The 16901-nt window shown below is 46.9% G+C and overlaps 1 protein-coding gene across 14 annotated transcripts in view; it reads right to left on the bottom strand.

The window, feature by feature from the left end:
- COG7 (component of oligomeric golgi complex 7) overlaps window positions 1-16502 on the bottom strand; it is a 57166-nt gene extending 40664 nt beyond the window's left edge. For 4 of the 14 annotated variants that reach the window (XR_014785629.1, XM_084819113.1, XM_084819115.1 and 1 more), the window contains exons 1-6: window positions 16379-16502; window positions 12934-13227; window positions 9017-9165; window positions 8104-8220; window positions 6954-7122; window positions 1175-1257 (exon numbers count right to left, since the gene is read on the bottom strand). Coding sequence is in view for 11 of the 14 variants with exons in the window: in XM_084819113.1 (XP_084675239.1) it covers window positions 1175-1257; window positions 6954-7122; window positions 8104-8220; window positions 9017-9165; window positions 12934-13099 (684 nt within the window). In the remaining 3 variants the exon portion in view is untranslated. Of the gene's footprint in view, window positions 1-1174; window positions 1258-6953; window positions 7123-8103; window positions 8221-9016; window positions 9166-10355; window positions 10394-12721; window positions 13228-16378 lie in introns of all 14 variants that reach the window. The other 10 variants (XR_014785628.1, XR_014785630.1, XM_084819112.1 and 7 more) reach the window with 6 other exon arrangements.
- Between the last annotated feature and the right edge of the window lie 399 nt (window positions 16503-16901).

The raw sequence follows: 16901 nt of genomic DNA, 5'->3' as shown, positions 1-16901 counted from the left end.
ACACAGCAAGAATTTCAGGGACCATCACTCAACTTAAGAAGTCTATTGACTGCATAACACCCCACCCCAAAGTCTGTTGACTGAATTACACACATACACAAGCATTCCTTGAGCCACCTGTTAGTGCATCCCTGAGCAAAGCCCCATCCTTTCTCAAGCTCAGCGCACCCATGCAACACAAAAAGAATGAAGAGGCAACTTCCTAGCTCCCCCACCAATTTAATTAAAGTTGGTATGCGGCTCATAACTTTGTATGAAACCAACACCACCCCGACGTGGCTGCTCGAGTTCCTAGCATGGCCCCACCTTGGCTGGACTGTTCCCAGGGAGCAACAATCTGGAGAGGAGAGGATTGGGTGGGGCCAGGCTGCTCCAGAATGCATCCCTCACCACACCAAGAATATTGCATAATTCGCAAACATCACACACACACATATGGCAATAACTACACATCATAAAAGGAAGCAGCAGTGAAGGCCCTTTGAAGGCACACACAGAAAATGGGGGGGGGGGTGAGAAGAGAAGACAATTTCTAAATTGCTGCTTGTGCAGTTTTAGTAGTAAAACAGAAGGACAGGAAATGGCAACTGGAAGAAAGAGGTACAAAGCTGTGGCCAGCCTGCAGTTTGGACTAGTGGGGATCAGCATGATCCTAATGTGATTCTGCCATGAGGAAAAGCAACAAAATGAATTCTGAGCCACCATTAACAGTGGCAGAATAGGAAACCAGCAATCTGACACGTGGGGCACAATCCACCAGGCAGTTTTCTTGAACAGGCCCATCAAAATGGAATTGGAGTGCTGGTCATTTTAATGGTGCTTGCGCAGGAAGACGCCCCACTGGATTGCATGTTAACTAGCAAGATGTGTTTCAGTCACAAAAAATGTCCTGAGTGGGCTCCAACCCCCCCCCCCCCCCCGACACATACATAATTGGAAAGCACTTGTGTGGCATGCATCCTTCCCCAAACTACTGGGCTGTAGTCTGCATCTGCTTAGAGATTTTATTATATTACATGGTATAAAAGTAGCACACAAAAAAAGAAAAAAAAGTAAAGAACAGCTTAAGAAGAGGTGCTGTCCCCCTCATTTCATCCATATTAAGGTGGTGAGAGTCCATCAAAAGCAGCCAGCTTGTTTCAGTGGAGACAGGAAAGCAAGGGAGACAGGATACCTTGTGGCATTTGTAGTAGTAGGCCAGCAACTGGGGAATCCGGTCAATTTCTGTGAAGACTTTCACGAACACTCGGGCCTGATCTAAACAACACAGATGCCGTTGAAACAGTTGAAATATAGAATACAATACAAATATTTAAAAGAATACAATACAATGCAAGACAAGACAAGACAAGACACAGCACAGGAATCAGTAACACAGCCATAATATCTAGAACTAGGCCTCTAAAATGCCCCAGAGAAAAGAAAGGTTTTTGCCTGGTGCCAAAAAGATAACAACATTGGTGCCAGGCAAATCTCTTTGGGGAGTTCATTCCAGAAATGGGGTGCCACCCATCTAGCTTCCTTTGGGCCTCTGAAGATGACCTAAGGGCCCAAGCAGATACATATGGGAGATGTTCCTTTAGATACTCTAGCTTTAGATACTCCCAAGCTGTTTTAGGCTTTAAAGGTCAACATCAACACTTTGTATTTGGCTGGGAAATGGACTGGAAGCCCGTGTAGCTGATGAAGATCATATTGGCCAGTCCCTGTTAGTAACTTAGAAGCTCTGTTTTGAACTAACTGAAGTTTCTGAACTGTCTTCAAAGGTAGCCCCACACACAATACGCTACAGTAATCCAACCGGGAGGTTACCAGAGCAGAGATTACTGGTAGGCAGCAAAAAACATTTCATTTCCCAAAGCCCCCTGAGAGCAGATGCAAGCTGGAAAAGAGCATCCCTCTGGCCATGGCCTGACCGTGCACCATCCACAGATACACCAGCCCTGCATGGCCTTCCCATGTTGTGAGTGGGAGGAGAGAGACAACCTCTGGCTGTACTGGAGGGTGGCCTGTTTTGTGGTATGTACCAAGCGCAAGGGAAAAGCTGCACTGAATTACAAGAGGAAGAGAGTTAGCCTGCCCATCATTTTGATGTCATGTGACTGGGCAGGACCAAGGCTCCCTCCTGGGGTGGGACAGGAGACTGTTCCAAACAACCCAAGCAAAAGTCCCATGCTCAGTACAAGGATGCCCCCTCCTGGTGGCTTTCTAGCAAAGCTCAAAGTGATCTCATGGATGCAGAGCTGGCTAAAGGTTCCACAGTAGACAAGCACATTTATTAGTCTGCCCCCATTTGGAATGCTCAGGACATATTAACATGCCCACTGTAAACCTGATAATATACTACAAATATCACTCCCCTGTGCCCATTAGCTTAATCCCAATCCAACAGTTCAGGTTTGGGATTGAGAGATCAGCCCTCAAGAACATCTCTGCATGGGCAGCCCAAATTTTCTGACCTGGCATACAGTTCTTGGTGAATTATTTCCCCAGAGAGCCTAGGCACAAGGCCAGTTGTTGCCTCTCAGATATGTTAGGACTCAGCCATTATACACAGTTTATGACCCCAATAGACAGCATGCACTGCCACTCCACTGACTTCACCACCGGATTGCCATTAAGAATTAGTCTCAAAGTCGGGTAACAACAGAGTGAGGATAGCTTCATTTTTAAATTCAGTTTATCTAGAGCTGGATCAGAGGCATCCTGAGTGGCAGGACAATGACATGGGTGGATAATGGGTATTGGGCAGGGGTGTCCGACCCTTTTGGGCCCATGGGCACATATGGATTTTTGAGAGTGTGTTGTCAGCACAGTCACAAAATGTTTGTCATGGGGTGTGGCCAATCACAAAATGTACTACTGCAGCAAAACAAACATTTCATAGAAAGGCTGATGAGGCTAAAAGGCAAGTAATTTGCCCCAGAACCTGACTACAAGGCAGAGGCAGAAGCCTGAGCCTGAAAACAGAAACACCATCCTCTGAACCCAGTTTTCTGCTCCAATAAAAAACAACAACCCCAAAACAATTTCACAGAAAGACAAGCCAATTAATTTCACTTCATAACCTTGGGGAAGGTACTCGCAAGGGTCATGGTGGAACAACTGCAGGCACTCTTGGAAGACACTGATTATCAAGATGGCATTTCAATCTGGGTTCTGGCCTGGTTACGGGACTGAAGCAGCAGCCATGACTGCCCTGATGGAAGGGACAGGGGGAGTCCTGTTTGGTCTCTCATTGGCTTTTGATGCCATCGACCATGGTATCCTCCTGGACTGGCTCTATGGGTTGTGCATTGGAGGCACCGTATTATAGTGCTTCCAGTACTACCTGCATGGTCAGTTTCAGTTTCATTGGGTAACTATTCTTTGGCTCCTTAGCAACTGAGCTATGGGGTTCCACAGGATGCCATCTTGTCTCCAATGTTGTTCAGCTATATAAAGCCTCTCGGAGCGGTCATTCGGGGATCTGGAGCAGAGGGAGGGAGGGGCTTGGCTCAGTGCCAGAGCACATGCTTTGCATGCAGAAGGCCCGAAATTCAATCCCTGGCATCTCCAGGTGGAAAATTTCCTGCTTGGAACCCTGGAGAGCAGCGTCAGCAGTACTGGGCTAGATGGACCAATGGTCTGATTCAGTATAAGGGAGCTTCCGATGTTCCAGTATGCTGATGACACACAACTCCATCTCCCTGTGGCATGTGAATTGAGTGAGACTGTGCAAGTCCTGGAGGGTGGCTGAACTCACTGATGGGCTGGATAAGGACCAATAAACTGAAGCTGAATCCTGGCAAAAGGGAGGACCTGCGAGTGAGTAGTTCCCATTTCAGGGAGCAGGAGATCTTTGGAGAGCTTGATGTGGTGGACCTCTTCAACCTGGATGAGCAAAAGTCACAGGAAGGGATGTGTTGGGATAGAAGTACAGAGAGGCAAAGAGGGGCAAGGCCAAGAAGGGCTTGGAAGCTTGGACAAGAAGCTTGTGAAGGATTTGTGAGTGAACACAAAGCCAGTGAAAGGATTTAAGGAATGGAGTCCCATGGTCAGAATGACATGAGGGCGATGACTAGAGAGGAAGCAAAGTGCTGGATGGAAGTGAGTGGTCAAAGGTGAGACAATGGAAGATCAAAGAAAAGACTGCCGTGATCAAGGTGAGAGATGACCAGGGCATGAACAAGAGTTTTCAATGAAGGGAGAGAGGAAGGGTCATATTTTTCTAATGTTGTGAAGTGAGAAATGACAAGGTTTGGCAATAGACTGAATTGGGGGGGGGGGTAAAGAAGAGCCAAAGGCCAGTTTTGCATGATCAGTGGGGGAAACAACACGGTATGGTTGTTTCTCCCAGCCCCGCACATGCTGCTCATGTGACTGGCATTTACCTACTTGCGCCACGTTGCAGGTTGTTGTGTTGTCCAAACCTGGTGACTTCTAACCCACCCCACAACCCCTACAACAAGCCATGACTTGTAAGTTAGAAGATACCCCCACTGCACCGCACACTGGGTTTGGACGACATGACGCCGGTAAGTTGGTAAATGCCAGTAACGCAAGCAGCACACGTGGGAAAAACCCATATTGCATTGTTTCCCCTGCTGATCGTCTGAACCAGGTCAAAGAGAAAACCAAGGCTTTGTGCCTGATCAACACAATGGACTGGTCCATTTTTCTTTTCTTTTCTTGCTTTTTTTTCTGGGCAATCTGCAGAGCCACCAGCCATCTTAGTTTCCTAATGCACAAATGGAGCTCAGAAGCATTCTGGGGGAATGAACATGGTGGCAATAAGCCAAGATGTTGGCTTGTATTTGGGGGAAGTGTTTGGGGGAAAACAACAGCTGCTCGAGTCAATGCTTTTAAGGCAAGATTTTAAAACATTGCTTTAGCTGCCCTTTGATCCCTCACCATGTTTTCTAATAACTATGTAAGCCAACCTACAGAATTAAATAATTACAGTGTTGTGCATACAGCTCTCAGTTGGTCTTGCCTGCTTAAGATTCCTTCATCTTCCACAGCATGTGAAAGGAATTGATGTATGTTTGGAAATATATACATACCTAATCAAGAAATAAACTAACACATAAAAATGTAGACAAGCTAGCTTCAATCTGAACGAATTCCATGGAGATAAAAATGAAAGTTCGGAAGCAGTAGCTATTGATGTTTCAGAAACTGATTCTTATTAGAGACAAATAGGGAGTGTGTGTGCGCGAGTATATATACATATACATACATACACACACACATATACGTAATTGTTTAAATGGAAAGATTGTTGTTACACATGGCTAATTTTGTCCACAGTCACTATGATACCTATGTGCAATTATGACACATTAATGATAACTTAGGAAGTTTAGCTCGCTATCCAGATTTACTAGACTGTTATTTTTCATTGCTGGGAGCAGCTTGAAAGAGGGATCATCACTGCTTGTGGCATACATACTCATCCTAGGTATTACAGGTTTTTCTACTGTTTCCTCTGTTTTTGGATAATGTTGCTGGTAAAGAGACCAGTGGTTCAAACAGCCCTACAATAAGTTTGCTTAGGAATAAGGCACACCATGTTCAATGGGGTTTACTGCAAAGGAAGGGTGCACAGAATTGCAGCCTTAGTCAAAGTAATGGGGAGACCAATCCTATGGCCCCTAGACAGAGTCTGGGGGGCCACAGGATACTTCAGATTCCTGGATCTGAGGTCAGAGACAGCGCTCCAACCTTGGACCCAGGAGTCCGAGCTCCCCTCCTCCTCACAGATAGCGTGGAGAGAACCACACCAACAACCTTGGAGAGAAGGCAAAGGGGGTGATTCTGCGGGCAGGAGAATAGGGAAGTGGGGATACGCGCTATCTCCATCCTCCATCCTGCCTCCTTCTCAAAGCCCTAGCTAGACAGGTGAAAACGCCCATCTAGCAAAAGTGCAGAGCAGGGGGAGCACAGAGGTGAAGATCGCATCCACACTGCTCCTGCTCTGCAGAGGATTCCCACCAGCCTCTGAGTGCAGAGTCTGACAGGAATCCCAACAGGACCATGCCCTAAAATTTCCTTTTTGTTTACTACAATATTGATTGTTTCAAATTCTGTTTCCCTATTTTCCCAAGGGGCAAAAAACAAGATATGTTTAGGCACCTTCAGGTACAGCAGCTTGCTCCTCCATCTCTAATAATGGATATTATTAGTAGTAGTTCTACTTAATAAATTTTGTAAGCATACCAAAAAATACAGTTGTATGTGCTAAGTTACACAAAATATGTTTTATGTTCAGTAAAGTAAGTTTAGGTGTGATAACAAAATAATTCTTGCATATATTCCAATTCTTCCCCCATGGCCCCCTTCCCAAAAAAGAACACAGTTTTCATTTAAGAATGTTTGGAAATGTTACATCTTTATCTGAATGTGTGGGTGGGGTGGGGTGGGGTGGGGGGGGAGGGAGGGAACACTACTCGTTTGCCAGTCCTTTTAAGCTCAAAGTCACTGTGTGCCTAGAGTCTAGAAAACCTTAAACGCATCCCCTCAAATCTGCTAAACACCCCCTTCATGATTCTAACTGTGCACCAAGTTTGGACAGTATAGCTTCCCCAAGGAGTGGCTGGAGTTCCTTTCCTTTCCCCAGAGCCTTGCCAAATTCACAGCCCGAACCTCTTTTGGAATCGCTGCAAGATCTCTCTTATTTAGGATGGCTTAAGCTTTCAACTATGAATGGGTTTTATTCAGCACAATTCCAAACTTACTCTATGACTGGATATTTTAACCAACCTTCAGCCTTAAGGACGGCGTGGGACAGAACTCCCAAAAAGAAATGTCAAAAATATCGATATGAACAACAATCACGTCCTCAAACAAGCCCCCCATTCCACGATTCACGGGCCAGCTTCAGGGTGAGAGGCCAGCAGTCAACAGAGAAGCCTCACCACCTCTCCAGTTCCTTTGCCAAAAGATGGCCAAGACAACAGATTCCCACTCACCAGCAGACTGAGCATTAAACGCGGACACAATCTGTGGGCTGGCCAGGGCCTCCAGCCGATTCTTGAGGGCTTCCAGGTGCACACACTTCTCCGAGTAGTCTGGTGTGTCCACTAGCACGGTCAGGCTGTTCTGCATGCTGGTCAGCTTGGCTGAGATTGCAGCTACACCCTGAGCCCAAAGAAGAGTTTCACACTTTGTCAGCATCGCCGCCACACCAGCACACAGTCCACACACACTCTGCCAAGGCACGCTTCTGCTCCCCTCCCCTTCTGCTCCCACACTTCGGAAGTCCCAATTTCCTTGGAGGGAGAAAAACAAACTACAGACAGATGATGCCTGAAAAAACACAAAGAAATATGTACATTTCCCGGTTGGGAATAAGCCAAAGGATACATAGCCAGCACAACCAAGATCAGTGCATAGCCCCAAATCTAATAAATCCCAAGGGCATATGAGATGGCATGTAAACCAGCAACCTGCAGAAAAAATCATTAGTGGTGAATCACAAAAGATGCTCTAATCACAGACAACCAAGACAAATGCTCAGCATACTCTGAGCTCTACACTCGTCTTCAACATGCGTTTGTTTTAAATGGAGAGTTTTTAAGGCTGCAGCTCAAAATTCTCTTGTTTTCTCAGCAAGCTATGCCTGCTGGTCTGAGGGCACCTCTTGTGGCTACTTGCTCCTGTTTTGGTGCTATCATCTGGTGTAGCCCTTTTCAACATCAAGCATAACCAGTCCCAAATCACTCATTTCCCCATTCCAGATCTCCACCGTCAGTCCCTGAAAACACCATTCAGTCCCATCTAGCTGATGAGAGGCTTCCTGCTCACATGAAAATTGCCATTTCAAGAACCTAAGTTGCCTCCACTAGCCAATGGCTGTGTTTGCACACAAAACCATGGTTTAGCGCAATATGCACAAGCTGGAATGATCCCAAGTGATCCTCTGGCTGGTGCCCTCTCAGCCTGAAGAGCCAGAGACGCAGAGGACAGGTGGAGACTCAAACCCCTCCAAGGCAAATTTACTCCAGGTATCATACCACAACCTCTGGGAAGCCTCTGGAAAAGGAAAAGCCATGCTTTTGTCCATCCCAAATCTTTTTCTTTAGGACACAGGATGCAATTTGCAGCAAGATGGGTATATACCTGCATTTTAAATGTCTCTTCAATGTCGGCACTCAGGGTGCTCCACTTGTCCGCCTCTTGGAGTGAGTCAGCTGCCAGCTGCATCCTGGATTTCACGTGATCCAGTTTGACTAAGACCTGAAAGAGATAGAACTGCAAGGGTCACAGGATGTCTGCATCATCCATTGGGTGTGAAATCTGTCCTGCATATGATCAATGGTCTTCATATGAAAGTGCAACTTTCACTTAAATAATATAAAAACTCCACTGAATTACATGTCCCCTTTAACCCTAAAGGTTGTTGAAAACATAGCCAACTAGAAATCTAGTATTCAGTTTATAACAAAGTATTAGCATAACTTTGGGATTTTTGGTGCTTCACCTATTTTCCATTTACTACCTGTAAGAAACCCTGCTAGGACGGACCAGGGGGCATCCATCTAGTCCAGCATTCTGTTTCCCACATGGTCAGCCAGATACCCCTGAGAAGTCCACAAGCAGGACATGAAGGTGACTGCCCCCCGTTATTGTTCTTTCTCCTCCATAAGTTTGCGGATCCCCTTTTATAGCCACCTATGTCAGTGGACCTCACCACATCTTGTGGCAGTGAATTCCATATATTAATAATGCATTGTATGTAGAAATAGAAGCTCAGTCTTGTTTTTAGCTCAGGTTAGGTTTGATCCCTAGCTTTCCTGCTGCTCCAGATGGATGCCAGTACCCCAGCTGCCATATTGCCTTGTGATTCTGTACATACAAACATAGCAGCCAGAACTGGCTACTACCATGAGCATGGACAACTGAGGCTCTCCAGAGCCACAGGTCAGGAGTTGGACTGACCTGCTCCATGGTTTAATGGGGCCATACTTGTCTCAAGCTACCTCAAGAAAGTGATAGTGTACATCTTATCTACTCACACAGGAGGGCCAAGTACCTGCATTGACTGAGCTGTGTCCTGCTCCAGCTTTTTAATATCTTCTCTGACCAGGACCATTTGCTCCTTCAGGAAAGTTGCCTCCTGCTTCAAGGCTTCCACCTCCCGCAGAACTCTGGGCATGCTCTGGAGTGCCTGGTGACTAGTCTCTGCAAAAAGGAAAGACAATAGTCAGGGACCCAGTGGCTCAGTGTAAAAAGATGCATTGCACAGGAACTCCTAGCGCTGGAGGGACAGCAACTGTGCTTCTGGAGTGACTGGAAGCAGGCTGAAAAAGCAGAGCACAAGGATAGCCAGGAAAGGAGGGATAGCAGATTGCAGAAACAGGGCACTACCATTCAACACAGCAGCACAACTAGAAACACAAATATTCTGCCAGTTAGTTCAAATCTACGTGACACTTGCTGCCTCCTTGGTTCCCCTACCCAGTCAGCAAGCTTCCACAGTTCCATTACATGCCTACTCCTGTCCTACTAACAGCACACACGCTTCCCTGTATAATGTTTTTCTTCTAGTTAAACCAGCTCTTCACTTCACTGAAGCAGCACTATTTCTTTTGGGCCAGCACCTTCACTCCGACCAGTAAAAACATATTATGATCCTTCCATGGCATCACAGAGGCTCAGCTACCAGCTGGGAAGGCTTCGCCTCCACCACTAAGTCACTCAGAGCAGCAAACTGTGTCTTGCTGCAGACCATCCTTCTGGCTGGCTCATTCCTTGTGAGCCACATTTTCCTTCATTATGACTGCCATGTAGGAAATCACTGGAAAGGCTTCTGAATAAAGACTCAATTTCTACTGCTCTCATAACAGCATAAGAAGAGTGGTGCTGGATCAAACTAAATACCTATCCAGTCTAGCACCCTGTTTCCCAGAGTGACCAACCAGATACAAACCAAAAGACTTTAAAAATGGTTAAACTTTAAACCAAAAAGCGTTTTTCCACTTTTGCAGTGTAAGTGGCCTTGGTGAAAGCTTCAAAGCTCTTCTTTCTCCTAATTTCATCAGGGGTTCCCACCCATCTGAAAGCACACCTGCTTGCCAGTGTAATTATAGCAGTGTAATTATAGCAGGCTTTCCTTTTTTTGGCAGGTGAATGAAGTGATAACAACAGTTTTAAATTTTACCACAGTTCGTAATGATTAGCTCAAATTCAAAAGGTGTGGCGATAGAGGAAGCCAAAGCAGTCACACTTTAGATTAAGAATCCTTGTTTGGTTATCCTATCTGTGCTAATCAATCTGAGCAAGCATTGATTCCGGATTATAGACATGGCTGAAGGAAAGGAGAGGGGAGCTTGATTCACTCTTTGGGTCTACAACATTTTGCAGTAACTCACTTCTAACACTTCAAACTGCTAGCTTGAACTGCAAGGACCTAAATACCAAAAACAGAAATAAAAGTGAGGGAAAGAAACAAGCAGAAACTGGATACTTCTTTACTTTTCTTTGATGGGCTTCCTACTTCAAAGAAATAATTTCTGGAGGGTAGCTGTGTTAGTCTACTGCAGCAGAAACAACAGAATCTTGTGGCACCTTAGACTAACAAATTTATTCTGGCATATGCTTTTGTGGACTATAGTCCATTTCATCAGATGCATGAAAGCTGATGTCAGAATAAATGTTAGTCTTTAAGGTGCTACAAGACTCGTTGTTTTGACTTCAGAGTGGCAAATTATAGAAATGTTTTATCATTTATTTATTTTATTTAAAATATCTTTGTAAGACTGTTTTCATTTTTAATTAAAAGCGAATGGTTGCATTTCAGTTGGTTCAATGTTCTTTACAAGTTGAACCTATGCACATTTATTCAGAATTACACACCACTGAGTTTCATGGAGCTTATTCTCAAGTATGTATTGATTGCAGTCAAAATATATAGTTGGGGACAGTTGGAAGTTAAGTAGTGCTTTATAACTGGAATACAGTATATATTTTTCCATCCACCACCACCCTTTTGAACAGATACATTTAGGGTGCAATCCTATGGGATCCGAACTTGGAGGCTTATGAGTATTCAATGTAGAGCTTTCTGCCTCCCACTCTGCATTTTACCTAGACGGGCGATTTCACCCATCTAGCAGAGGCTTTGGGGAGCGGGGGAGGCTGAAGACAGCTAGGAATATCTTGCAGTCTCCTCCCCTCCCCCAAGAACGCCCCCTCTCACCCCCTACGCACTTGTGTATGCAAGGTCTTAGCAGCAGCCAGCGCAGTTCTCTCTGCGCTGGCTGTGAGGGGGTGAGGGAGGAGGCAGGGAGCAGGTTTCCGGGCTCCGAGCTCAGAGCCCTGCCTCCTTGCTTGAAGCCAAGAAACTGCAATATCCTGTGTCCCCCAGTGTCTAGGGGGCACAGGATTGCTCTCTTAGGGTGCAATCCTATGGCTGCTAGACAGCAGCTAGATGGCCATAGGATTCCTTGGTTCCCGGGAACCAACCTTAAAGCCTGCGATCCAAGGTCGGTTCCTGGAAAACTGCCTCCCCCACTGCTTCACAGGCAGCGCAGATCGTCCCTGGGCTCCGTGCTCGGAACAGCAAAGCAGGGCAAAAGGGGGCACTCCTGGGGGTGGGGAGTGCAGAAGTGGTGGTATGACGCTTCCTAATGCATCTTCCAGCCTCCCCCTCCCGGTCTGAAGTCCTGCAGCTAGACAGCTGAAATTGGCCATCTAGCCACAAATGCAGGGCGGGCGGAGCACAGAGAAGATCCCCTCCACACTCTGTCTGCCTTGCATTAGCTAGATGGTCGCCTCTGAGTTTGGAGGCGGCTGCCTATCCCAATAGGATTGCTCCCTCAATTTTTAAAAACAAAAGTTTATGGGCTTATGGAAGCCTTCCAATCCATACAGGTATGTCTTGTATCTTGCTAAACTTTGGATTTTCTAACTTGGCATTAAGAGTAAATTGGTATCTGCTTGTGACAGCATGATTGGATCAAATGATCATTTGTCATGAAGACTGTTGAAGGAAAAAACAGATCAACATTCTGAGGGCCCCCAAAGAAGGAGTTTACATGCCAAAAATCTGGTTTCATCATGAATTCTGATTAAAAGTAAACAACCCCCAGTAAAGCTTTTCCAAACTCCATGGATAGTGTTTCAGTGATTCAGCTTAGAAAAAAAAGCATCTGAGGAAACAGTCAAGTCTACGAAAACTCCTACCACAAGAGTTTAGTATTTAAAAGGTGCCACAGGACACCTTGAAAAAAACTGGTCACACTTCCTTCATTTTTGCAATAACATTCCTTTAGGCAGTTAAAATAATTACCTTAGGGCACTATCCTATGCAAGTTTAGACAGAAAAAAGTCCTACAACTCCCAGCATTCTCTAGCAAGCACTCCTAGTTGGGGAATGCTGGGGGTTGTAGGACTTTTTTTCTGTCTCAACATGCATACGATTGTGCCTTTAATGGCTAAACTCCAGTTTCCCCACATTTTGAGGTTGTACCAAAAACAACAATATGAATGTTGCTTAATATTTGAATGTATATGTATGCACGTATGTATTTCTATACCGCCCAAATAACTGAAACTTTCTGGGTGGTTCACAAAAATTAAAACCACAAGGTGCAGCATAAAACAAAACATATATATTTGCAGAAGAACAACAGTGTTAAAAATATGACCACAAAAACAACCTGTCAAAAGCTGTAGAATGAATCTCAAGTTAAGAGTAAAAAAAAACAGAAATCAGTTTGCATAAAGGCTGAGTTACCTGTGCTGATAAACTCATATAATATTGTTCCTCCACCATGGTGAGACTGGACTTCACAGCTGGCTTGTAGAAACTAACACTTGCCTACCCAGCCATAAATTATAGGCACCTGCACAAGGCACTCCCCCTCTTTGGGCAGCATCTGGCCCAGGCTAGTCCTTCAACTATTGCACTAGAATCCCAATGTGAGTTCCACCTGGTTAAAGCATCACCTTCCACAGCGTTGTTGACCTCTTGGATAAAGAGCTGCAGCTTCATCACCAGGGTCGCTGCGTGGGCATCCACCTTGCCCGGTGCGTCTTGCTGTACTGCCCGGAAGGCCCCATTCACCCAAGTCTTCACCTCAAAGTCATCAGCCAGGAATTTGGAGAAATCCATGCTGGCTGCCACACACTCGCCTGGTGTGGGACAACTCAGCAGCTGCAGTGCCTGGAAGGACACACGCGGTAGACAGATGTGAGCAAGAGACGGGCCTCAGCTCAGCAGTGAAGCACATGCCTGCATGCCTGAAATCCCATATTAAAAAAAATCACATCAGAAAGGATGAAATTCCCAAATACTGTTTATTATTACAACGTAGCATGCCTAAAGTGAAATTTTAAGTGGTATGACGAAACAAATTGTTCTCAGAGTATATTATTGAGATACATTGTGTTTCGATTCCACTTTAGATATGTCCCTCAAGCATCTGAGAAAAATACAGTCAAGGGACAACTTTTAAGAAAATGAGTGTTTGTGAACTTTGTCAATTAAAATATGGGATAAGATGGGATAAGATTAAAAGAAATAATAGTTCTGAAATTTTGCTATTGTAATTTTTCATAATGAAAGAATTAAATGGCTATTTCAAAAACTGAAGCTATTACAAGGCCTTTCTTAGATGTTATGCATGAAAGAATGAGTTTGCGCAACCTAACATTGGTCTGAAACTGGGAAATCAGCTACCACAATGGTATCAATATTTACAGTTGAATAGTAATAGCAAAGACTGCAAATCTTAAATTTGAGATATGATTTCTCTATAAGGAAAAGTTTGTTAACTAAATAGTATGATATATTATTAAATATGATGGAACATCATGGTAATAAGCTTAAAAACGGATAGGAAAATATGATTGGAACTCTGATTCCTGAGTAGACATGGCAGTTTATTTCTACAAAATGTCTAGCTGTATTAATTTGTTTAAATATAAGACAGAACCGTTATAAGATACTGTGTTGTTAGTAGTGTTGTATTGTTGACTAGCACAACTGTTTAAGATTTACAAATAAGGATCAGATCAATGTAGGAGATGTGTACAAATTGATGCTAATTTTTATCATATCTGGTGGACATACCCAAAGATTATTTTTTTTCGGAAACAGATTAAATAAATGCTTTGATATTAGGATATGAAGTACTTCTGAATTAACGTTACAATGTTAGGTGAATACATAAAAGATTCTGTACGTGTACATATATATAGCTGCCCAATCCAGACATCATGATAAACCAGAGTTCCAGGAGAACCCCAGCTTGTGTTTAAGAGTGCTAGTGCACACACTGCCTTATTATTCCCACTTGGCTCTTCTTGCAAGTGGGAGAGACTAAACAAACCACGGCCCTTCCGCCTTTTGCTTGCTTATTGTTATATGCAAACCAGGAACTCTGGCTTGACTTTCCCAGTCATGCCAGAGTTGTAAACCATGGTTTATTGTCGACCTATAACTCCGACTTTTCTAGGGAGACAAACCACAGTTCCTGGTTCACATGTAATGATAAACAAACCACGAACAGGATACCAACATGGGAACCAGAACTGTTCCCATATCTACTCTGGAAACACGATTTACAGGATCTAATGAAAGCAATACCCTTCTGTGTTCTACATAGGGCAAGCAGGCCTGTCTCTGTGGAAAAAAATAAATGGACACAAGTCTGCCATCAGCAATATTAAAATACCAGAACCCTTCAGCCTCCCAGGACAGTCTGTCACTAAACCTTAAAGTGGCCACTGCAAAAAAAGGAACTTCAAAGGGAGATTAGAGCAAGTCTACTGAGCTGGAATTCAAAAGGTTTAATTCCATCACCAGAAGCTTGAATCACACAGAGACCTGGTTTGCACATCAAGGTAGCAAGTTGTAGGTTATTTAACCCACAATTTGCGGAAATGTGCGCTGCCTGCTAGCCAATTCTATTTGCTGAAAACTTCCTCCTATCAACCCAATCAGAGGTTGTCAGTATGACATGCGAACCTGGACTGATGTTGTGCAGTTTTTTGTTGGGTTAACCACTGGGTTTTTAGCCCCTAAACATCCCACTGTTTGTGTGGTTTCACATGTCACACTGACTGGACTGTGTGCATCCCAACAAATCATGGGTTAATTGACTCACCATTTGCCACCATGCTGTGCAAACTGGCCCTATGACCCAGTTTGCATAATGAAACAACTCATGATTTAACCATGGGTTGTTTGGGAGTGAACAAACGAGGTGGATCCTGACTGCTCCCAATGCACTCCATCCCTGGGTTGCTCTCTGTGACGGCCAAACCTGGAATTCTGGGTTATTGGGGGAGAAACAACCCCGAATTATAACCCCCAAACAAATCACTGGTTGTTTCTCATCTATACTGGAAGCAGGTGAGTGGTCGGGAGTTTCATCCTGGGGACCAGGTTTACATGCGCTAAATAGCTTACCTACTGCCAGGAGATTTGTGTTAGTGGCAACAATTGCACTGTTAATGACTACTGTTAATCATGTGATTGTCATGTTTTGCATTTAACTTCCCTCTGACCTCACTGTTTACAATCCCCCCCCCCCCCCAGTACTGCATATAAACCTGAAACTCTAAGCGGGTTAGTCCATGGCAGTTTATGCCAGAATAAATTTGTTAGCATTTTAGAAATCAGATGTATAATAAATTATGGCTTCTATTTTAGGCATATTTATTCAATCACTGAAGTTCTTCTAGATTTCTGGTGTAATGTGAATTTGCTGAGTGCATTGCATGTGTGCATGACGTGTATTTATGGCTGCGTTTCTAACGCGGAACGCCCGAGATCTCCAGGCAGGGCTGGGAAAGCCCTTGCCTCAGCCCTGGAGAGCCGCGGGCAGTCGGCACGCGCAGCACGGAGCGAGGCGGGCCAGCGGCCTGGCTCAGCGCGCGGGGCTCCCTGCTCTTTTTAAAAGGGCCAGGCCCGCTGGCGCCGCACCTGACAGGCGCCCCGGAGAACTCCCTGCGGCGGCCCGGCGGCCCTCCTTTCCCTTCCGCTGCGAGGGCCGGCGGCGGCGGCGCCCGTCCTCGTTCGCCGGATGCTTCCGGGCGCCGTGAAGCACAGCCGCCCGCATCCCGCCGGCCAGGGACGAGCGGGGCCGCTGCTGGGCGCCACCGCCGGGGAGCGCGCGCGGGTCTCCTCAGCGGCGCCGGGCCCGGCGCCCTCAGCCGCGGGAGAACGCGCCCGGCGGCGCCGGAGCAGCCGCCCGCGCCCAGGCCGCCAGGCCGGCCCACGACGGCCGCGCCCTCCCGCACTGATGCGGCCCCCGGCCGCCGCGGAAAGGCCGCAGGCCGAGGAGGCGCCCCGGGGCCGGCCCCGCCCTCCGCGGCCGAGGCTCGCCGTGCGGGCAGCCGCGCGCAGGGCGCCGGGGCCCTCCCGACAGCCCCTCCGGCCTCTCACCTGCCCGCCGCTGGAGGGGCGCCCGGGACGTGCCTATGCGCGCGCGCAGCGCGGCGGCGCCTCCCCCCGCTTGGTCGCCCTCCGGCCGGCCGCCGCCATCTTGGCGAGGGGCGCGCCTCGCCCTGGGGCCCGCCTCCCCGGGCTTCGCGCCCTTCCCGCAGGGATTGGCCACCGTCGCCGGAGGCCGCCCAGCCGCCGCTGCCCGGAAGCTCCGCCCCCTCCCGCCTCGCCGAGATCCGCTTCCTCGCCCTTCCGCCCAGGTTCCCGGAGGCCGCTCTGGCGTCCGCCCCTCGGCGGCTCTTCCCCAGGCGAAGCCTTCCGCGCGCCCCACCGCCGCTCACGGGGCCCGGTTCCGCCCCGCCCGGCCTGGCGCGGCAGGCTCGCCTGCTCATCGCCCTCTCCCGCGACCCAGTCGCCGCGCTGCCGCCATCGCGGCCTGCCGGATGCCGAGCCGGTGCGCGTGTCCGGCTTGCGGCCCGCCAAGACGCGCCCCCTCCCGCCCGCGCCGCTGCCGAGCCGGGCC

Source organism: Heloderma suspectum, chromosome 12, assembly GCF_057233095.1.
Source record: "Heloderma suspectum isolate Gila_16-S chromosome 12, 16-S_ref, whole genome shotgun sequence".
Classification (NCBI taxonomy): domain Eukaryota; kingdom Metazoa; phylum Chordata; class Lepidosauria; order Squamata; family Helodermatidae; genus Heloderma; species Heloderma suspectum.
This window is presented reverse-complemented; position numbering and strand designations above follow the sequence as displayed.